Genomic DNA, 23,048 nt, shown 5'->3' with positions numbered 1-23,048 from the left:
TTTATAAAAATATATAAATTGACTATTATAATTTTATTTAATTTTATCTTATTTTTTAAAAAATCTCTCCCAAAATAAAATTGTTTTTAATATAAATATATTTAAAAAATTAATAAAAAATTATTTATGAAAAAACAAAGTGGACAGACTTAAAGCCTGTTAAATAAAAAATTATGAGTCTTAAAACCTAATAAGGTTATAAATAGAAAATAACATGACAATTTAAAAAAAAGAAAAAAGAAAAAAGAATGACTGTGGGAGAGTTAAAGCTTCAAGTACTAAAAATTCATCAACTTTGGAGCACTTTGAAAAGCAAAGAACTGAACTACAAAACCAAGCCCAGTAGTCCTCTTCTCAAAATTTCATTGGTAATCGGTGAAAACAACCCTTGAAGATATACAGTTGTAAGCCAGCCAGCCATCCTTAAAAAGCTACAAACTTCCCTCCCTCAAACGAAAACCCACATGTATTTTTCTTACCAAAAACATCTAACAAAAAGATCCCTCCTTTCTCTTCCCACTTTTCACCTATTCATCTACACCAAAATTCGCAGTTAAAAGTTAAAAACTCTTCTGTTTTTACCGTTCTTTCTACCCACATTTTTACCCTTTTTGATCCTCTCTCTCAAAAATTATGACTTCATGGACAGATAGATTCACTTGCACTTCCACTGGCATGTGACCAGTAATCTGCACCATTGCTGCTTGCCACGTGTACGGTCCATTCCACTGGTACCAGACACAATCCCCTGCTTTTCAGGTCCTTTCTTGCTTCTTCTCCTCCATTTTCCTCACTCTTCTTCTTCTGCTCATTATTTACCACAGTAAATAAAACAACAAAACCCATCTCAGTACCACAAGGCATCTCAATTCACTAACAAAAATAGTCATACTTTATCAAACAACCTGCGACATGATTTATCAATGAGACTTGCTCTCAATAAAATATTGGTCCAACATAATGTGGGGGGTGCTGACGTGGAAGCACATGAGAGTGAAAAGGACAGAGATGATGTGGGGTATAGTACTCACAAGTGGATGTTTCAGGTAAGGAGAACATAGCACCTGAACCTGGTCTTGGAGGAACCTGATATATCCCATCGCTTCATGTAGAACCGACGCCGTATCTGTCTGCAATACATTTCAATTCCTGAACTCAGTTACCATTTATTTTCCATACAATAATCAACAAAATATCTATTCATTTTCTTGAAGGGCTGCTTTAGGCACAGGAAAATACTGGGTTAGGTGACTCCAGTGTAAATATATAATGGGTCGATATAAAACTTATGTATTAACGATATGCATTCATGTGAACCCAGTTTAGGTAAGAATTGCCCTTGTGTCCGCCCATACCCGTCTTCTTTTCCTTAGAAAATGAAATAATTAGCATAATTATGCGCAGTTTTTGTACCTTGCCAAAGGGTGACACGAGTTGCTGCAATGCAGTGACTCGTTCTCCTAGCTTCTCTTTCCTCACCTATATTATTACAGAGATAATTAGCAGTAAATTATGAGAATATATTAAAACATAATCATCTTATATATCCTTGAGAACTTTCTGGTATGGAGCATGCAATATAAGAAGTGACATGCATGCATGCCGATTTTTTAAAATGCAAATTCGAACCTTTGGTTGTGCAGAAGAAATGGGAGTCTCAGTTTTAGACTTTTTACTTGTTCTGTCACTTGTCAATCGAGTTTTTGCTATGCTCCTATTGCTCAGCCCAGATTTTTGGCTTGACCCATTTTTCCTCTGCAATCGGTTACCAGACATGAGCAAAAATAATAAAAAAGTAAAAGATCCCAAAAGTATTACAATCCCTTACTGTTGATCTGGAGGCAGTATTGACATTTTTACTGTTGCTGATATTGTTTGCAGAAGAAGTGGAAGAGGACTCGCTGCATGTGACACCAGAAGATTTCTGAAGGGTACTTATGGTGGGTTCACTATGTAAAACGACATTAGTATCGTCTTGGGCTTTCTGAAGATGGTGAAAATCTCCAAAACAGAGCATTTTAGGAGGATTTCCAGTGGCAGCAGAAGAAGAGTAATGAAAATCATGGCTCATGTGAATGCCAACAATGTCATTATCGTCATCAGATAAGAGCAACTGCGAGAAACTAGTAGTGCTCGAGACTCCTGCTCCGAGATAGTCCTCATCGGTATCAGCCATGCGGTGTTTCTGTAATTCTTGAAGAGGTTTGTGGCGGTGGAGGAGGAGGAGAGAGCAGCAGCAGCAGGCGTTGGAGGAATGGAGAAAATGGGGAAGTGGGGGGGTTGTTTTTCAAGAATTTGGCTTTGGTAATTGGGGTGTTTTCAGTCAAAGCCACCTGGCCCGAGAAAACCGTGGTTGAGTCGTCCAAAGCAAATTGGTTGGGGAGAAGGGCAGTTTGGTTTCTTAGCTTTGCTTCCTGATTTGTTTTGGACCTTGGTTAGCTTAAAAACCAGTGACGAGTTCAGTCACAGCTCATGAGTCACCACCATCACCTACTCAAGAATTCGGCTCTTCCAATGTATTACGGACCACACTTGCGACTTCGGATATTTTTAGTATGATAAATGCTAATAACAATCAGGTGACAATTTAACACTTTTTTTTTAATCTTCGATTGTAATATATTTATTATATTAATTATTATTTTATTTTTTAATTAATTATTAATTATTATATTTTAATTAATAAAATAAAAGAATCTAAATCTTTCGATAATTGGTGTTTCAGTTTCTCCAAGTTTAGGGTGCCATAGGAGGTGAGTTTATCAAATATTTGGATTTCATATCTACTTGTGCGTGTGGGTTTGAGACTTGTGTCATAGGGTTCCGCGTCAGTTGATATCAAAGTCAAAATGAGGTAAATTCTTATTTATCTCAGGATCTAGAGTTTTTTTTTTAGTTTTTCTTTTTCTTCCTTGTTGATTTCAGTGAAAGCTTGCGTATTCATTGCTGCATTTTCTTGATAAATTATCACATAATCTCTTTTGGAAGAAAAATTTGAAATCCAAAAAAAAAAAAACTGCCTTTGCCATATTTATCTTGATCTGGCCGAAATTGTGATATGCTTCCTTTTTCATCTATATTTCCTTACCTATCTCAATTGATTGCTGTAGTTTATGGGAATCAAGTTTAAATTTTGAATTGGGTTGAATTCATATTAGGAGACAAAAGAAATCTGCCTATTCCTTAAGGTGCACATTTAAGGCAACTGCATCTAAATCGATTTGATGTCAAATCCTCCTTTTAAAACCAGAATTTTCGTCAATGTTTCTGATTTGAGTGAAATTTACATTTTTCTTTCTGATTCTATTTGTGGGGTTTTGATACTTTCCTTTTTGGGTAGATTTATATAGATCCATATTTAATTTGCTTTGAAGTGAATTAAATTCAAACTTTTATTCAGGTTCGTTTTTTTATTTGAATTCTAAGTTTCTTTTTTGGTTTAAACTTGCTTTTGCTTCCTTGACATTGCTGGAGTATTGTTTGTTTGGGTCTATACTCTAGATGATATTTTTCAAGTAGCACAAAGCATAGTTTGTGTCTTACTTTCCAAATTGTCAGTATCTTCTTTCTAGTTTTTTGCGCGCTTTCTTCTTTCTTTAGGTTTTCTTCTTTGTTTCATTAAACGCACATTGTGGTTGGTTGGTTGACCTTAGTTTCTGAAGTGCAATTGAAGAATCAGCAAAAGAATGGTAAGAGTGCAAACACTTGAGTACTTTTTTTTAACACAATATTTGCTAGTTCTTTTTGTTATTTGTTGATTTAAGGTAGGATGAGTAAAGACAAGAATGTGGTGGATCGTACTGATGGAAGTGAATCGAATATGGGTAACGATTATAAGCTCTTTAAGAAGTCGGTCAGTGGTGAATTACAAAGGCTCAATAAGACTCTTGAGAGGTTGACTGAAACTATGGAGAGTTTGAATGTCTCATAAGCTTCCACTTCTACAACAATACCTCAAAAAACTCCTAATTGCAATAATGACTGTGATGATTCGGATGTGTTGGTTAATAATGTGTTGCTTGCTGCACATTGTGAGATGCTTGTTGCTAGGCGTGCTCTGAATATGCAGGTTAAGGAAGAAAGCCTAGAACAACGGGAAAACATATTTCACACTAGGTGTTTGGTTAATGGGAAAGTGTGTACTCTCATTATTGATGGAGGTAGTTGCACAAATGTGGCTAGTGTGTATATGGTGGAAAAATTGGGCTTGGCTTCTATTAAAGACCCTAAGCCATTAAAGACCCTATTCAAAAGGAGGTCATTGAAGATACATGGGTTCCTAAAGCTTCCCTTTTTGACATAAATATCAGCAAGATTCGAGGACGAATCTTTTCTAAAGAAGGAGAGAATGATACGGATCCAATAGGGCAAATTTCTAACAATGGTGTGGAGCAAACTTATGTCATTCAAATGGATCTAAAAGGAGTTCAAAATCATATTCATATGATCCATATATATTTGGGGTGCGCTTCAACTCATATGGGACAGATTTGGTGCAATACTTGCAATCATAGGCTTAGGGAGCCTAATCAAACCTATGAGCTAAAACTACACAAAGGAAAGCCTAAAGTGAAGATCAAGTAAGACTTTTGTGAAGATTCAGCTTTGTTATGATGGGCTTGCTATATTTTTATTATTTAACACTTGTTTTATTTTAGTTTTGTTTGGGCTTGTATTCTGTCCATACTTTATCTTTTAAGTTTTAGAGTGTTGGGCCATACTTTGGGTTTATGTTTTAATACTTATGTGTTATTTTAGTGTGTGATTGGGCTTGGGCCTTATGTGTTTAAGTCAGGTCCAAGAAAGTGTATTAGGGTTTTATTTTTATCTTTTAAGTTTTAGAGTGTTGGGCCATGCTTTGGGCTTATGTTTTAATACTTATTTGTTATTTTAGTGTGTGATTGGGCTTGGGCCTTATGTGTTTAAGTCAGGTTCAAGAATAGTGTCTTAGGGTTTTATTTGTTTTTCTCCTTACTATATAAGGATAAGAAACAATTATAAGAGGCAGCTTTTAATCAAAATTTCAGAATTCTTCTCATGCCTTTGGCGTGTATTGCTTTGAGTGAGAGTGAGGATTTGCTCATCAATTGCACCAGGAATCTTGGCTTACTTATCAACTATTTGTTGTGGCGTTTATCAGATTTTCATCTAAATCCTTCGATCATTGGTGTTTCAGCTTCTCTAAGTTTGGGGTGCCATAGGAGGTGGGTTTATCAAATCTTTGGATTCCATATCTACTTGTGCGTGTGGGTTTGAGGCTTGTGCCATAGGGTTCCGCGTCACATAGGAGGTGAGTTTATCAAATCTTTGGATTCCATATCTACTTGTGCGTGTGGGTTTGAGACTTGTGCCATAGGGTTCCGCGTCACTATATTCTTAGCCTTGATATGTTGCTTCTTTTGCTTATAGTCACCAAACCAATCTAGATAACCATGTATTTTAAAGCATGTTTCTCTTGCATGGCCATCTGCATTACAATATATGCAAAATTTGTTGTCCTTCTTTGTTGCATACTTCCTTTTAAAAGTTGCTTTACTAGTTCCAGTTTTAGTATAATGCTTCTAAGTCATTGCCATAGATACATTAAAAACATCAGTAGTTGGACCGTGAATTTCTTTATGTTTTTTAACCCTCAAAACCATGGAATAAGTTTTGTTAATGCTAGGAAGTGGATCCAGCAGTAAAATATGGTTGTTGACATTGTCATAATTCTCATTAAGCCCATTAAAAACTGAATTAGTTTATCTCCACCATCAAATTTAACCATAGTTTTAGCAACCCCACAATTGCATTGAGGCAAAGGTTTATACTAGATAATTCATTTAGCAATTTTTTCAATTTTGTAAATTAAACTATTACAGACATAGTAGACTGAGAGAACGAACTTTATTTTCCTTTTTAGTTGGTAGAGCAAAGGTCTGTTGCTTTTTATATGCCTGTCAGATTTCCTCCTACAGTTTCCTTGTCGAGGTGGCATACAGAAAAGCTTAAGCAAACTGTTTGGATAATGAATTTAGGATCAATGAAGTGACCATGCTATTAGTCTTGAGTCACTTCTCATATGGTGCAGTGTCTACATCAAGTATGCTGCAATTACCATTGATAAATTTCAATTTATCTTATTTTGCTTTTAAAGCTATAACTATGGCCCTACTCCAGGTTAAATAATTTGATTCACAAAATGACCAGAACCATGCCTGGGTTATCAGATTGTTGCAAATTGAGAGCATCCTCAAATCTGCTTATCAGTATATTCGGTTTTGATAGTGGATGATTCAATAATATTGTCATTTTGAGTGGATATGTTATTTGGGTTAAAAGAAGAAAAAAATATAAGTTCACTGCTCTGCTACCATATTAAATTTGAATCAGATCTAATTTATATCAAAAACTAGTTTAAAGAGGTAAGAGTGACAAAAAACTCTTATAAGAGGCATATTACGCTATTTTAAACCAATGTAAAATTTATAAAAGAGTATGAACTTTTTGGATATTTGCTTCAGGTGATTCTAGATGAATAAAGGGTTTTTTGCTTAATAATTTTTTTTAAATAATTAGTAAGCCCTAATCTGAAAAAATTATTTCTCATGATAAATTTAGAGACTTTCGCATTTCAAATGTGGTAGAATTTAAAAAAAAAATAATAATAATAAAAAATAAACGCGATACTAAAAAAATAAAAAAGTTTAAAAAATAATTAAAATTAATACCTTAAAGTGCGGTAAGGTATATATACATATATATATATATATATATATAATCTTTAAAATTTAATAAAATTTACGATTTAATTTAAATTTTTAAATAATAAATAATTTAATTTTTAAATTTTTTTATTAATAAAATATTTATTCTTTTAAATTTACTGTTATTCATAAAAAAATAAATAAATTATAAACTCTTTCAACATACATTAAGATATTTTATAGTAATTTTATATTAAACATTTTTTATTATATAAATCTTTAAATTTTTAAATTTTTAATTTTAAATTTATATTAAATATCTATATTAGTTTTATATTAAAGATAAAACTATTATATGACATGAATCGTTAACGTTTAAATTTATTAATTTTTAATTTATATTAAAATATTTTAATGTAATTTTATATTAAATATTTTTTATTATGTTAAAGTAATATATTACTTTTATAAAATTTATATAATTTTTATTAAAATAAGAACTAAATTATTTTGTTATAGTTCAACAATAAATTTTAATTAAATAATTATTCTATTAACAAAATAAAATTTTAGGAATTAAATTATTTCATATTTTATAGTAGTATTATATTAAATATGTTTTTCTATTATATTAATATAAATCATTTTAAAGTGTTTGTATTTTATTTTTTTATTTTATACTCTGATTATAATATATTTTAAAAAATTAAAAATTGAAGATTTAAAAATTTAAGAATTTATGTAATGGAAAAAATATTTAATATAAAACTGCTATAAAATGTCTTAGATATATATTGAAAGAGTTCAGGACGTATTTATTTTTTTATGAATTAATATTTTATTAATAAAATAAAAATTTAAAAATTATAATTATTTGAAAAAATTATAAGATGAAATTTAAATTATAATTAAATTACAATTATTTGAAAAAATAAATATTTAAAAATACTTTACTAACAAAATAAAATATTTTATGTGAATAATAATTATTTGAAAAAATAATTATTTGAGAATAAATATTTTACTAATAAAATAAAAATTTAAAAATTATAATTAAATTATAATTATTTGAAAAAATTATAAAATGAAATTTCGCTCAATTTCCCCATTAACAATTAATAATCAAATAATAATAATAATATACAACATTCAAATTTTCAGATTGAAATTCACTAGATATTCAAATTTCATTTAATATAAAACTGTTATAAAATGTCTGAAAAGTTAACAACAGTAAATTTAAGAAAATAAATATTTTACTAATAAAATAAAAACTTAAAAATTAAATTATTTATCATTTAAAAAGTTTAAAATTAAATTGTAAATTTTATTAAATTTTAAAAATTATAATATAAATTAATTTTAATATATATATATATATATATATATATAAATACCTTACCGAATTTATAAAGTGCAATAAGGTATTAATTTTAATTTTTTAATTTTTTTTATTTTTATAAATGTAATAAAATATTATTTTTATTTTTTATTTTTAATATCATATTTATAATTACGATATTTATTTTTTAAAAATTCTATCGCACCGTAAGCTTTACCTAATTTTAAAAAAGTGCATTTAGAATTCAAAATTTACTTCGATCTGAAAATAAAAGTAAGGTTTAAGAATTAATTTTTTAAAAAACAGTCAAAAAGCCCGAATACAGATGTTAAATTTAGCGGATCTTGCAGCTGGCACTCTTTCCTTTAACCATGCGATGTCGTTTTTACTCTGTGTTTCTCGATTATTATATGCACCGTTTTGATGTTTTTCATTTAGGGCCATGCGTTCTCCATTTGCCACTTCTTTGTTTTGATCAGAGGATTCCACAGATAGGGACAGCAATTGAAGAAATAATGGAAATTAAATTTCTCAATTAAATCCCAAAAAAATTCTCACCAACTTAGTATGGAAAGGATGGAAATTGAGAACGTAAAAACAAATTATGGAGGTTGAGGTTACAAACATATCCTTGACATACATAAAAAAAGCAAAAGCCACATGGTAAGTATATAACAGTATATTTCTTTTCTTTTCTTTTCTTTTCTTTTCTTTTCTATGCACTTCCTCACGTACCGTACGGTAACCAAACAATATAATGGAAAATAAACTTCTTTTCTTTTCCTTTTTCTTTTTCTTTTTCTTTTTCAATTCCATTGCACAAGGAACCAAACAAAGGCTAAAATAGCATCAATCATAAGATGCTAATGTAATGCATATAACAAAAGGCAGGCCCAAAATCAGCAAAGAAAAGCAAAAAGAATAAGGAAAATAAAACATCTATGCTAATAGAGCATTTAGTAGGCTCTAATAAGAATATGAAGATAGAAGGCCTTAGTGATTATATGACCAGTAGTTTAAGTAGAAGTGATTCTTTAGAACCAGAGCAAGAAACTGGCAGCCATGCATCTCACTTCCACATCAGGTCCAAAACTCAGTAAAGAAAGAAATTGATCTCACATTCCAAATTGGCCACAAACATTATTTCTACTCCTGAATTTCATCAGAAAATCTTTGTGTCACCTTGAATTTTAAAAACGTACTGAATGACACACCTAAACTATTCAAAGTATCACTAAAATCACCTTGCTATCCTAGTACATGATAGTGTAGACTATAAACGCATTGACATATATCTATAAAACTCAAATTTCGCTTAGGTTCGCCCACTAACAATCAATAGTCTAATAATAATAATCATATGCAACATCCAAATTTTCAAATTGAAATTCACTCCATATTGCTTACAGTCAAAGAATATTCTCCTATGAATTCAAATTAGTCTAAGAATGCTATAGAAGATTCATGCTGACTACTAATTTTGATTACAAGATCATCTTAATTCTACTTTAAAAGTTGAGGTGCCCAGGATTTTTTGATAAAATTCAGGGATATAAATATGTATTATGCCATTCTAAATTTATCAAATATTTCAATACACCTTGTCTAAATCCAATTCACAATCATTTGAAATACGTATCCAAACTGAGCCATAACAAGTTTGTCAAATATACATGCTCTGCCTCTGCCATACTAATCTAAAATAAGCTTGACTGGAAGAGATTCTGAAACATGAACTTTATTTAACATCTGCTACACTCAAATGAAGTGAACAATGCGTTTTAAAAACTAGCAACATCCATATAATGCTGTTCATAAATTGTTCCAATTCACCAGTAATTGAGAAATGAAAGATTCTCAGAGGTTCAAACTCACAGTACCAAAACGAACCAGCGAGACTAAACTAGTTCAAAACAAGAAACTGCAATTACTCTACAATGATCAACTAATCGTAACCCATGTCGAAATTAAAATTTCTAAACGTTTGATTAACTCATGTTTTTGCAGAAAACCAAAAGGTCGGAAAGAGAGAAACTGTAATATCTCAAATTTGGAAGGCAGAAGAAAGCAAATGGAGGCTACCCCATTTGGGCATAACAACGAGCACCTGGGTTGCAGACGCTGTCTTTTCTTGTTTTGCTTTGTCAACCGCAACAAATCTCCTTCAGCTTATTAGCGGCCGATTGATCAACCAAATACTGCACATACCAGAAAAAAAAAATTCAAATCATCCGAAAAAGATTCATAAAACAAATATATCAGAAATAATCGAAAAAGACCTTATTGAGGACCCAGAGGGAGTGATTATAGGCTCGGCGAAAGAGCTCGTCGAGGGAAGTCGTGTCGTTAACGTCGACCTCTCTGTAGTTAACGAAGTTTTCGCGCACATATTTAGCATAATAAGGCCTCGTGTCCACCGGTAGACGCCTTACTAACCTCAGAACCTCGCCGTACACTCTCAACGCTTTCTGCATGTCTCTCTGCAAGGACCAAACCAAGAACGAAGCATTTACCGTTCAGCCAATTGTGGAAGCTATTGCCCTTGAAAATGTTCTTGGCCCACAAACACGGTCATGGGCTAAATGACCCAAGTAACACACTTGGCTCACTGCTCAGCTCGTAAAAGAGATGGGCACTCCTGGGCTTCTTCTTCATGGACTCGTAAGTGGTAACCATTAGGATTCTCGGACAATTTCAGAGCACTTTCCTGGTGGGGCCATTGAAAATGTTCTTGGCCCACAAACACGGTCATGGGCTGAATGACCCAAGTAACACACTTGGCTCACTGCTCAGCTCGTCAAAGAGATGGGCACTCCTGGGCTTCTTCTTCATGGACTCGTAAGTGGTAACCATTAGGATTCTCGGACAATTTCAGAGCACTTTCCTGGTGGGGCCATTGGCTTTACGTGACCCTCTCACCCCCCATTAGCCTTCTTGATGAAGCTGGGAGACCTCGATCACTGTGCTCTTTCTATATATCGTCCTCTTTTCGGTTGGAACTATCATCTTTTTCCGCTCTGTTCTTCTAAAATCTCGGTTAGTTTTAGTAATATACATTATTTCTTTTGGCTTTGTACAACAATTGTTTGATAGTTCTTGCGTTCTTACGATTTATGATTTTTTTTTTCTCCTGTTTTTCTTATCTTCTGCACCTGCCTCTTCCCAATTCTGTTTCTTTCTTCTTCTTTTTTTTCTTCAAATCTGTTGGCGTTATCTTGTATGATCAATGAAATTGTCTAATGGGTTTTGTTTTAAGTGAGATATTGAAATTAATAACTGTGGTTGCAGTAGCTTCCTTTTGTTCTTGAGCTTGGCTAAAGACTGGAGTCTGGAGAGCTGGTATTTTGCTTTAGCTGCCAATATTGAGTTATTAACTCTTGCATTAAGATCACACTACAGAAATGTCTTTAGGCGTCATTTGAATATCTGTGAATTTCACATGATGAGTTATTTGAATTAAATATCATGTTACACATCTATCCAAATGAAGTTGAGTTTTTCATAAGAGAATTACGAAAATTGCAAAACTTTATTTGTCTGGGAATTCTGTTTTATGAACATTCAATTGATCAATTCTAGCTTTGTTTGATTTGACGATGTATCTTTATTATCTGGGTTATGATTGTTCATGGTTTATGTTTTCTTGCAATCTTTTTTCCTTTTCCTTTCATTGTGGAAGTTATGAAAGTCAGGCGTTCATGATACTGCTGTTTCCACCTTAGTTTTAGTAAATAACCTTTTCTGTTGATGGAATATGATTGGATTTGTGGATATGGTCTTTTGAATATGGTTCCAATAGGATTTTATTTTGGGGAAATGTCTAAAAAAATCCCGAACTTTGCACTTTTTAACAATTGTACCCTTAACATTTTTCTTTGATAAAAATACCTTATACTAATGACTTTTTTATAATTGTCTAACAAATAAAAACCCTAAATAGAGTTGTCTCACCTATCTGCATTTCTAATACTTGCACTACACTTTACTTCTTTTGTCTCTATATCTGTTTTTTAAGTTTAAATATTACTCTAATTAGAGTTTTTTTTTTTTTTAATTTGGGGGTTTTTATACTAAAAATGGATTTCTCCGTAAATTTTTAACAGGAATATGAACGGAACAATTTATTTGTATAGGTATTTTTATCAAAAAAAAAAAAAAAGTTAATGGTACAATTGTAAAAAGTTCAAAGTTTGGCATTATCCCTTTTATTTTACCATCTAGGGGCAGGTGGCATTGCCATTCCAAATCCAAAGTGTAGTATTTGGGAGATTGTGTTCTTACACCACTATTTATGTGTCTCAACATTGTGAAGATTTGGAAAAATCATATTGAATTGGCAGAGAGCAATCACAAAAAAAAAAGCATGCTCTAAACAAATTGTCAAGTGTCCACATATAAGGCAAATTGTCATATATTAAGACCATAATGAATTCAACTTATTCATCATTATGGATAATATTGTTACGTATAGGACGTCTAGGTGGAGGAAGAAAAGAGTGATGGAAGATACTGCAGAAGTTGACTCTTAGACTCTTATTAAGAAGCAGAAGATTGATAAGGTTATGGAGGGAAAAATAAGTCGGTCAGTGAGTTGTTAGATTTGGAGGGAAAAGTTAGAGAATCTATTGTAATTCAGTTGTGTGTGTGTGTGTGACAGTTATTGGTGATTAGATTGTATAGAAGGGAAGAGGAAGCACCTGTGTTTTCAATAACAATCTGTTACATTCTCTCTTCTGTTCTTCTCTATTCTGTTCCACTATTCTCTCTTTTTTTTCCCTTCTTTCTCTATCTTCTTCCTTTCTCTTTTCTACTGCTCTTTTTAGTTTCTGTAACAAATATGTGCAATCAAATTTATTTGTTAGGTTTTTTATGTATTGTCTTTGTTTCCCTGTGGGTTTCCTAGCAGAAAGTAAAGGAACCAAAAGGTGTTTTTGGATAGAATGGGCTGCATTTGGGTTCACATAAAAAATAAGTATTCATTCAGGCAGAGACTTATGCACAAATTCAAATCTGCTTGCTATTTTAAGATGCTGAGAAATGAGGATTGGTAAATCTAGTTCTGCATGTCTCTAAGTTGGTAGTTGCATCTCTTTTTATTTTTTGTGAAAAATATTTTGTGGAAAAAAATATTTTCCAATACGATAATTTATTTTTCATTATTATATTTTAATTTAAAAATAAAATATATTAATGAATTTATATATAAAAATCTTAATAAGATTCTCAAAATACCGAAAATGACTTTTTATTTTAAATAAAAGAAGTCATTTTTCTTAAAATAACTTAATTTTTCCTTTGATCAGGAAAATATTTTGCATCGACTAATTTTTCTAGATATTCCAAATATCAGAAAATGAGGAAAATATTTTTCAAATATTTTACGGGAAACAAAGTTGGCTTAATCACTACTAGTTTAACTTTCTAGGTCTACATAATATTGTTTTGCTTGAAATGCAGGGAAATGAGGCTAAAACAAGAAGAATATTGCTTTTTATGTGGAACTTGATTTTGAGGCTAAATTAATTAGTGTAGTTGCATTCTCTTGTAATGACCTGATTTTGAGGCTAAATTAATAGGTGTAGTTGTTTTCTCTTGTCTCATTTTGTTGCCTATCTAAACTGAATTCTTGAAAAAGAGAAGCAAAATGAATGGGAATGGACAAAAGTTGCTAGCTGGTTTCAAGGATTGAAATCAGAGAAACAACTACAAGCAATTGGAGTAGTTAAAAGGACGAAAATAGCACTTTGGGGAGAGATGATCTATGTTAACAAAAGAAGAATATCAACAACAAATTGTTGTTATTAATAAATAATGCATGTAGACAAAATAGAATAAGCAATGTGAAGAAAGAACTTTCAACAATAGGAGAAACAAGAAAGAAGACAAAAAAATGTATGATGTACAAATATGATATTTTTTTTAAATCATACATAATTAAAAAATTATTTATCAAATAATGCAGAATCCGAAAATATTTTTGAATTTTGTGTCAAAAAAGCATGTTCGGCACACGGGAGCATATTGTTCGAATGGTGTCGAACAATGAGGTCCCTACTACAGGAGCTCACTGAACTGTTTCCGTGGTGGCAAACATGGCATGTTCGGCACCTAGGTGCAGTGATTCTCTGCACCCTTGACAAAGAAGTGAAGGTGAAGGTCAATCACCTCAAAAAAGTGTCTGGCACTTATAGTGTTGGATACTTTTCATGCATGCAGGCTCGTGTGGCACTTGCATGCACCCACACAGCTCCTTACTCTGCTCGCTGAGCAGAGTAAGGTGGAGACTTTGGCTCTCTTTCCCATCTCCCCATTTCCCTATTTCTTCCTTTCTCTCCACCTCCCTCCTCAGCACACTTTTTCCTTTCCATCATCTCCCTCTTTACCATTTTACAGCATCTCCTTCAGCACCTTCCTCTCTTTTTAACAGATTTGTCTATGACTCAAATTCTTTTTTTATTTTTTAAATGTGTATATATATATTTTATTTGATATATAAAAATAAAATTATGAGTTGTAATTTTGTATATAATTATAATTTTTATTATTATATATATTGAAAATTTATACAATTATGATGTAGTTGAAAAAATTAGTTTAGTATTGATTATAGTAATTTTAGGATATAATAAATTAATAATATTTATTGTGATTTTTGGATAGAATAAATTTAGTAAATGTATATTAGTGTAGTGTTAAATTTTTTACTGTTATTTAGTGAAAAAATTTAATATTAATAATTAATTTAGTTTTAAAATATATAATATGATTTAGTTGTAATGAATTAATAATTTGTTTTTAGTTTAGTAAAAAAAATTAAGTGTGATTAAGTGTATTAGAAATTTCTAATTGATAATGTAATATGTTAATTGAATATATATTGCTGTTTTGGATAGAAAAAGTTTAGTAAATGTATATTAGTATAGTGATAAATAATTTTTATTGTGATTTAGTGAAAAAAATAAATATTGATAATAATTTAGTTTTAAAATATATAATGTAATTTAGATAGGATGAATTAATAATTTATATTTAGTTTAGTTAAAAAAATTAAATGTGATTAAGTGCTGTAGAAATTTATAATTGATAATGTAATATAGTGATTGAATATTTATTTTGATTTTTAGATAGAATAAATTTAGTAAAAGTATATTGGTGTCGTGATAAATTTTTTATTGTGATTTAGTGAGAAAAATTAATTGTGATTAAGTTTAATAAAAATTTATAAATGATAATTTAATATGATTATTGAATATTTTTTGTGATTTTGGATATAATAAATTTAGTAAATGTGTATTAGTATAGTATTTGATTATGATTTGATATTGTATATTACTTTGTATAATTAAATATGGAGAAAAGACGCAACCGCTGTGATTGTCGTGATTATATTTTACGGAGTCCTAATGATCCATCGTTGGTATATGCGTAATCAGAATATCAGTATGAGATTATATGGCAACAAACTATAGAAACTGGAGCGATAGGCTGTAAAAGAACGTGTACGATTTTGCATTTGGATAATATTTCAGAGCAAATTATACCTCACCTACAGCGTACGGGTTTTTATGGCGTGATACGTTTATATTTTTTTCTTTGGATTGGCACCTAATTACTGCTCTTGTTAAACTGTGGCGACAAGAGACCCACACATTTATATTTTCGAAATGGGAAATAACCATGATACTTCAAGATGTGGGGCTAATTACTGGGTTGCCGATTAATGGGTGCAGTTATTACAGGTTAATCATGTCACCATTGGCCAATAGTATGTGAGGTATTATTAGGTGTCATTTTACCTAATAATGCCCTAAGAGGGTGCTATTCCGATCTGGAAGAAGCCGGCAAATATAATTAGGGCGGGGCATGTTTAGCATGGTTGTATAGACAATTGTGTAAGGCGACAAATCCTGACATTATGTAGATTGCTAGTCCATTGTTCATACTTCAAATATGGGCATGAAACCTGATATTATGAGATCCAAAAATATAGAATTTTACAATGGTTGGTTAAGCTTGGTCCGAGAGGAGGGTGCTCCTCCCCTTTTATTCTTTTTCCTTTGTCTGCTAGTGACGTCTAATGGCCTTACAGCTACTAGGCCACCTGTCTCTATCATACGGATCCGTATATACGAAAGCGTCAGACGTCTGCTCCATGCCAACGGCCATTTAATTTCCCCCTAGCACGCGTGTAGACGGGACTGCTAGGTGGTTGGGCCTGTTGTCCCCTCTCCTGTTAAGTCTCATGGCCGAGCTTGGGGTGAGGAGACTGAGGCTTAAGGGTAGCCCGATCCGTTTAGCAAGACTGAGTCAAGGCCGGATGGGCTGGGCCGGCCCACCTGAGAGGCTTCGTGAACCTTGGACTAGTATTGCCATTATGGGCTCGGCCTTATGTTGGGGTGGTGAAACCCAGCGGTCATCAATTGCCCCTTTACCTCCTCATCAGTTATTACATAAGTGATGAGAGGGTAAATATCGAGAATCCATTATGACCGCGTGGCTCGAGGATTGTTCCCATCAAAATGTCTCTTCTTCACTTCACTGTTTCAAAATTCAAATTTTCTTAGCCTTCACAAAACTCTCCTCCTCCTCTGCTCTCTGCACGTTCCGCCTGCTTTGTTTTTCTGCCCCATCGTCTTCGAGGTACGCTTTTTACTCCACCATGGATGGCCCGAAGCTTTCTGATATTATTAATCAAGAGTCTAGTATTACTCCCTTCATTACTCGCGGTTGTCGAAACCAGTCAAAAATAACATTTCTAGTTATCAACAATATTACTACGAATCCACAGAGAATTGAAAACTTACCTATCTTCCTTATCAAGAACAAGAGAATTAACTGAAACAAAAATAAACTGAAAGAGAAATAGACTGAAACGAGATAAACTAAAAGCAAATAAACTGAAAGTAAATTGGGGGGTTTGAGATTGATTCAAGAGATCTAAAACTAAAAGCAATAAAAGAAAGCAAATGATTAAAATAAAAGAAATTAATAATGGGAAGGCTTTAGTTGAAGAATCGGATTCACTTCAGTTGTTAGGATTGATCATTGACACTATGTTTCTTTGGTTGTTTCAATAGATTAGTTATGTGGATAGAAGGTGCTTCTCACCACCATGTCTCTCCTTAAGATTAAACCAATTAGAAAACGTCCTTTAATTAATCACTAATCAATAAGTTGCCAAGGAACGTCCTTGGGCCTCAGGCAACAAACAACTGTCAATTGCATTAAGAAATAGAGAGATCCAATCCTAGCTACCCAAATGCATGAGATGTTGCTAGATTATACAATTTCATTAGTTTTTACACCAAGTGTTCTTATGTTTAAATAATCCAAGCAATTACGAACTTAAAATTATCCAAATTAACAATATATTACCTTGCAATCAAGAATCAAGTGGCCAATTTAATCAAAACAACCAAGCAATAATGGAATCAAGCATGAAATTGTATGAATATTGAATAAACAAAAAACAAACAGTTTATGTTCAGATCTCACAATCCATAAAATAACTTAAGTTTCAATCAATCTTCAACTAGAATAAAAGGGTTTTAGCCACTCATGACTGAAATAAAAACCAAAAATAAAGAAAGAGATGAAGAAGAGATGGTGTCACTTGCAATCCTGTAGGCGTGGCTAAAGGGGCGTAGAAAAAGCATGGGAGACTTCTTATGTGTCTTTTTATAGTTAAAAATGTTGCCCTAGGTCTCCTAGCTGCCCAAGAGGTGTTTGCTGCCCAAATTGTGTTTGAAAAGGAAAGAATTGCGTTGCAAATTATTCAGAAGGAAAGAGGCGTGCATATGCTGTTCAGGAGGAAGGTGGCGCGCAGCATGGACTGAAACAAAAAAGACACATGATAATTGACACTAAAGAATCAGATTCACTTTAGTTGTTAGGATTGATAATTGACACTATGTTTCTTTGGTTGTTTCAATAGATTAGTTATAGGGATGAGAGACGCTTCTCTCCACCATGTCTCTCCTTAAGATTAAACCAATTAGGAAACGTCCTCTAATTAATCACTAATCAACAAGTTGCCAAGGAACGTCCTTAGGTCTCAGGCAATAAACAACTGTCAATTGCATTAAGAAATAGAGAGATCCAATCCTAGCTACCCAAACGCATGAGATGTTGCTAGATCATACAATTTCCTTACTTTTTACACAAAGTGTTCTTATGTTTGAATAATTCAAGCAATTACAGACTTAAAATTATCCAAACTAATAATATATTACCTTGCAATCAAGAATCAAGTGGCCAATTTAATCAAAACAACAAAGTAATAATGGAATCAAGCATGAAATTGTATGAATATTGAACAAACAAAAAACAAACAGTTTATGTTCATATCTCACAATCCATAAAATAACTTAAGTTTCAATCAATCTTCAACTAGAATAAAAGGGTTTCAGCCACTCATGACTGAAATAAAAACCAAAAATAAAGAAAGAGATGAAGAAGAGATGGTGTCACTAGCAATCCCATAGGTGTGGCTAGAGGGGCATAGAAAAAGCATGGGAAGGCTCCTTATGTGTCTTTTTATAGTTGAAAGTGTTGCCCTAGGTCTCCTTGTTGTCTAAGTTGCTGCCCAAGAGGTGTTTGCTGCCCAAGTTGTGTCTGAAAAGGATAGAATCACATTGAAAATTATTCAGATGGAAAGAGGCGTGCACATGCTCTTCAGGAGGAAGGTGGCGTGCGGCATGGACTGCAAAAGGCAGATGTGCGCGCGGCATGGACTTCAGAAGGGAAAATAAATCTATCCAGTCTTTTCTTTTTAGATGGAGCCTTCGTTTGAATTTTGAATGCTGGACGTAGAAGAGGCAAGTGCGTCGTGATGAAATCTTGCTGCCTAAATAGGAAGATATGACTACTGCAGTGTGCGCACATCTTTGAATAAGGAAAGAAAGATATGAAATTTGAATTTCAAATAATCTTCTGACTTAGCTTTCCTTATCTGCTTTTGCTTCTGCACTTTCCTTATTTGAAAACTTTTATTTTCTAAAAACTTTCCTTATTTGAAAACCTTCTTTTTTGGCACTTTCCATATTTGACACTTTTTGGCAGTTTTAAGGGAATTTTCTCCAGATTGTCTGTTTACACCTAATGTCTGCAAAACATGATTAAAACCACAAAATTAGATAGAAAAGATGCAAATAAACATCAATAATATCATGATAAAATGGGTTAAAATATGCTCTATCAAATACCCCCACACCTAGCCTTTTGCTTGTCCTCGAGCAAATAAACATAGTCAAACAAGCTTTCTTTGCTACTTGATCCTTATTTCCACTTAATCTCTTACTCAAGATACTTATTTTGAATCATTGCAGTGAAGAATATATGCATCAAGGTTACTCACCTTTTTTCCTTGTTTCCCTTTACTTGCCATGGCTAGGATTTGTTTTCCTCAAGAGAGAGAGATTACACATGCACATATTATTGTTCTGTTAAGACTTTTTCTAGCTTTCAGAGTGACTTGCCATTACCTTGAAGTACTTTGTTCAGCTTTTTGCACTTAAGTTTTGCTTAAAGAAGTCACCAACCTTTTGACGTGAAGGTACATATTGGTGATACCCACCCCCAGTTGCTCAGTTGGTCACCTGTCCAAGTGGCTACTAGCTCTGTTCATAGTCTTTCAACCATTGGAACAATTTTCAATTTGTGCTCATGAAGTCTAAGCCTTTGCTGAATTCCTTTAATCCATGCATTGGGCAAATCAACACCAATTGCTAAATCAAGTCATGTTAAGTTCATTCACACAACTTTCAATTCATTCTCTCTAATGAGTGTCATCAATATATTCTTCACCATGGCAAGCTCAAAGATTCAATTCAAAAGGCAATTCTTAAACATGAATACAACTCACTGCAATTGATTCAACATAGGTTTAAAGAGTCATCACATCAATGGGGTCATGAAAAGAAAACTCATCCAACATAGTTTATGAGTTTGATTAGAGCAAATCAAAATAAGAAACAAAAAACTGTGGCTAAAAATGCAAAAAAAAAAAGAAAAAATCACACTGAGAATGAGAACAAAAACTGAAAGCAAAAAAAATCACACTGAGAATGAGAACAAAAACTGAAAGCAAAAATATTCAAACTGTGGCTATTCAAACTAAAACTGAAAGCAAAAATAACTGAAAATAAAAGTTTCAGAGATATGCACATCCACACCTAGTTCATGCATTGTCCTCAAATTATTGGAAAAATTAAAATGCAAAAGAAAATTGAATACTCCTCTGGGTGTGGTGTACATGGTGTGATCCACTTGATCAAGGCTCAAGTAATTGGGAAAGGGAAAAGAGTCCCAACTGAATTGAGTAGAAAGTGTAGCACTCCTTTTGATTTGGTCACAACTCATCCTATTTTTTCTATGTACTCATGAAGTAACATGATTAGTTTCTTCTCTTTCAGATGAGGTGTGCCTCTAGCTCTTACGTTTGCATTTTTGAGATGATCGGGAAGCACTTTGAATTCCAATTCATGTTTCTCTATGGCTAGTTGCAATTTAGTACTGAATTAAGGCAAAACAAACTCTACCTTATCCGGAGGTTTGGGCAGGCATTGATCCGCATGCTCCTTCAATTTTGGTGCTTGGAATACCATTTGTTCCTTGTGAGCATGGGCTGTTTGTGTTGGATCTATGGCTGAATTGGTTTCCGGTTCCTCTTTCTGCGCAGGACTTACCTGAAAGGGATGACTGTCCTGTGGTTCAAGCTGAAGAGCCGTGCCTGGAATGCTCTCTGTCTGTGCAAGGTTGATTTGCGCACCAAGCTGAAGTGGTGTGATCTGCTTCTGTTCATTCTACGCATGGCTGCAGTCCACCTGTTGGATGCAACAGCCAGTTTCTTTCAGTTCTGGCTCTTTCTGGCCCTCTTCCCTGCAAAGATCATTGTTTAGTATATCATCTTGATTTATATAAAAGACATTTTTGCTCAAACAATCAATGATATCTAAATCAACAACAGGTTCTGTTTGATCAGTTTGTTTGGACAAACAGTTTTTTGTTTGTTTTTCTTCAGCAACTTGTTCTTGTACTTGCAAACTTTCATCATCTTCCTTATCATCTTCCTCATCATCTTCCTCATCATCTTCCTCATCATCTTAAAGTTCTTGCTCGCTTCTTAACATGAGTGCATTCACTCTGGTGGCCATTTGATCTGCTTGCTGTTGGAGACTTTGCAAAATTTTCATTACCTCATCAAGATTAGTATTGGAACTTGGAGGTACTGGTTGGGCTTGATATGCTTGATAATTTTGGTAGTCGTTAGCCTTTGCATAACTGAAGTCTGGATAGTCTCCCCAACCTGGATTGTATGTGTCATGGTAGGGATCATGTCTTGGTTGTTCATAGAATCCTCCAAATGTATGTCTAGGCTGACTATTGAATCTTTCAAACGCATGCACTGGTTGGTCATACTCATAAAGTGTAGGACACTCATCAGTTGGGTGTTCCACATATGCACAAATCCTACATGGCCTTGGTGGCTGAAATTGTTGAGCTTGACCTATGACAATACTTTTCACAACAGATGTGAGTTCAGAAAGTTGAGAATAGAGAACAGATGTACTTACCTCATCCATGAGTCAGTTCTGCGATGGTGACTTGCTTTGGTGAAAAGATGGGCAATCCGAATGGTGAAGAGAATGAGAGTGTGGTGCGATGGAGAGGGTTCAGAGATGGGATCTGTGATGGTGGCTTCTTCAGAGGCAGATTCTGTGGTGCTTTGTTCCTGATTTGGTCTTGAAAGAAAAATAAATTAGTTCAATCAATTATCCGGTAACGGCGCCAATTTTTGACTCGCGGTTGTCAAAATCGGTCAAAAATAACCTTTTCGGTTATCAACAATATTACTACTGCAGATAGTGGTAAATGATCGAATCCACAGAGAATTGAAAACTTAGCTATCTTCCTTATCAAGATCAAGAGAATTAACTGAAACAAAAATAAACTGAAAGAGAAATAGACTGAAACGAGATAAACTGAAAACAAATAAATTGAAAGTAAATTGGAGGGGTTTGAGATTGATTCAAGAGATCTAAAACTGAAAGCAATAAAAGAGAGCAAATGATTAAAATAAAAGAAATTAATAATGAGAATGTTTTAGTTGAAGAATCAGATTCACTTCAGTTGTTAGGATTGATTATTGACACTATGTTTCTTTGGTTGTTTCAATAGATTAGTTATAGGGATGGAAGATGCTTCCCACCACCATGTCTCTCCTTAAGATTAAACCAATTAGGGAACGTCTTCTAATTAATTACTAATCAACAAGTTGCCAAGGAATGTCCTTAGGCCTCAGGCCTCAGGCAACAAACAACTGTCAATTGCATTGAGAAAGAGAGAGATCCAATCCTAGCTACCTAGACGCATGAGATGTTGCTAGATCATACAATTTCCTTAGTTTTTACACCAAATATTCTTATGTTTGAATAATCCAAGCAATTACAGACTTAAAATTATCCAAACTAACAATATATTAGCTTGCAATCAAGAATCAAGTGGCCAATTTGATCAAAACAACAAAGCAATAATGGAATCAAGCATGAAATTGTATGAATATTGAACAAACCAAAGACAAATAGTTTATGTTCAGATCTCACAATCCATAAAACAACTTAAGTTTCAATCAATCTTCAACTAGAATAAAAGGGTTTTAGCCACTCATGACTGAAACAAAAACCAAAAATAAAGAAAGAGATGAAGAAGAGATGGTGTCACTTGCAATCCCGTAGGTGTGTCTAAAGGGGTGTAGAAAAAGAATGGGGTGGCTCGTTATGTGTCTTTTTATAGTTGAAAGTGTTGCCCTAGGTCTCCTTGCTGCCCAAGAGGTGCTTGCTGCCCAAGTTGTGTCTGAAAAGGAAAGAATCGCGTTGCAAATTATTCAGAAGGAAAGAGGCGTGCACATGCTCTTCAGGAGGAAGGTGGCACGCGGCATGGACTACAGAAGGCAGATGTGCGCTCGGCATGGACTGCAGAAGGGAAAATGAATCTGTCCAGTCTTTCCTTTTTAGGTGGAG

The 23,048-nt window shown here is 33.2% G+C and overlaps 2 protein-coding genes and 1 long non-coding RNA gene across 4 annotated transcripts; 1 reads left to right on the top strand and 2 right to left on the bottom strand.

Moving 5' to 3' along the window:
* Positions 1–304: 304 nt before the first annotated feature.
* LOC110625262 (transcription factor bHLH113) lies at positions 305–2,384 on the bottom strand. Of its 2 annotated transcripts, none has more exons than XM_021770867.2 (5): positions 1,829–2,384; positions 1,630–1,755; positions 1,414–1,479; positions 1,065–1,130; positions 305–804 (listed from the first exon to the last, which is right to left on the bottom strand). In XM_021770867.2, exons 1-5 carry the CDS (start codon positions 2,174–2,176, stop codon positions 640–642), a joined length of 771 nt encoding a protein of 256 aa, XP_021626559.1. In that variant the 5' UTR covers positions 2,177–2,384; the 3' UTR covers positions 305–639. The 2 variants fall into 2 exon arrangements, with proteins under 2 accessions (XP_021626559.1, XP_021626558.1); XM_021770866.2 differs by having other exon boundaries at positions 1,032–1,130; positions 1,829–2,379.
* A 7,366-nt stretch (positions 2,385–9,750) lies between these two features.
* On the bottom strand, positions 9,751–10,558 carry LOC122724793 (LYR motif-containing protein At3g19508-like). The gene is made up of 2 exons (XM_043960574.1): positions 10,308–10,558; positions 9,751–10,226 (listed from the first exon to the last, which is right to left on the bottom strand). Exons 1-2 carry the CDS (start codon positions 10,500–10,502, stop codon positions 10,173–10,175), a joined length of 249 nt encoding a protein of 82 aa, XP_043816509.1. The 5' UTR covers positions 10,503–10,558; the 3' UTR covers positions 9,751–10,172.
* A 211-nt stretch (positions 10,559–10,769) lies between these two features.
* LOC122724792 lies at positions 10,770–14,494 on the top strand. Its single transcript, XR_006352237.1, has 2 exons — positions 10,770–11,064; positions 11,317–14,494. It is a non-coding gene; the product is annotated as an uncharacterized LOC122724792 (long non-coding RNA).
* The last annotated feature ends 8,554 nt before the right edge of the window (positions 14,495–23,048 follow it).

The sequence above is a fragment of the Manihot esculenta genome, chromosome 10 (assembly GCF_001659605.2).
Source record: "Manihot esculenta cultivar AM560-2 chromosome 10, M.esculenta_v8, whole genome shotgun sequence".
NCBI classification, from domain to species: Eukaryota; Viridiplantae; Streptophyta; class Magnoliopsida; order Malpighiales; family Euphorbiaceae; genus Manihot; species Manihot esculenta.
Note: the sequence above shows the minus strand (reverse complement) of the source record. Positions and strands in the feature narration are given on the sequence as shown.

What these genes read in the sequence shown, in the direction of transcription:
- LOC110625262 (XM_021770866.2), bottom strand. Translation starts at nt 2,176, where the DNA reads ATGGCTGATACCGATGAGGACTATCTCGGAGCAGGAGTCTCGAGCACT. An exon ending in TTTCTTCTGCACAACCAAAG is followed by an intron (nt 1,480 to 1,629) that starts GTTCGAATTTGC and finishes GTAATAATATAG; the next exon opens with GTGAGGAAAGAGAAGCTAGG. An exon ending in CTTACCTGAAACATCCACTT is followed by an intron (nt 805 to 1,031) that starts GTGAGTACTATA and finishes AATAATGAGCAG; the next exon opens with AAGAAGAAGAGTGAGGAAAA.
- LOC122724793 (XM_043960574.1), bottom strand. Translation starts at nt 10,502, where the DNA reads ATGCAGAAAGCGTTGAGAGTGTACGGCGAGGTTCTGAGGTTAGTAAGG. An exon ending in CCCTCTGGGTCCTCAATAAG is followed by an intron (nt 10,227 to 10,307) that starts GTCTTTTTCGAT and finishes TGGTATGTGCAG; the next exon opens with TATTTGGTTGATCAATCGGC.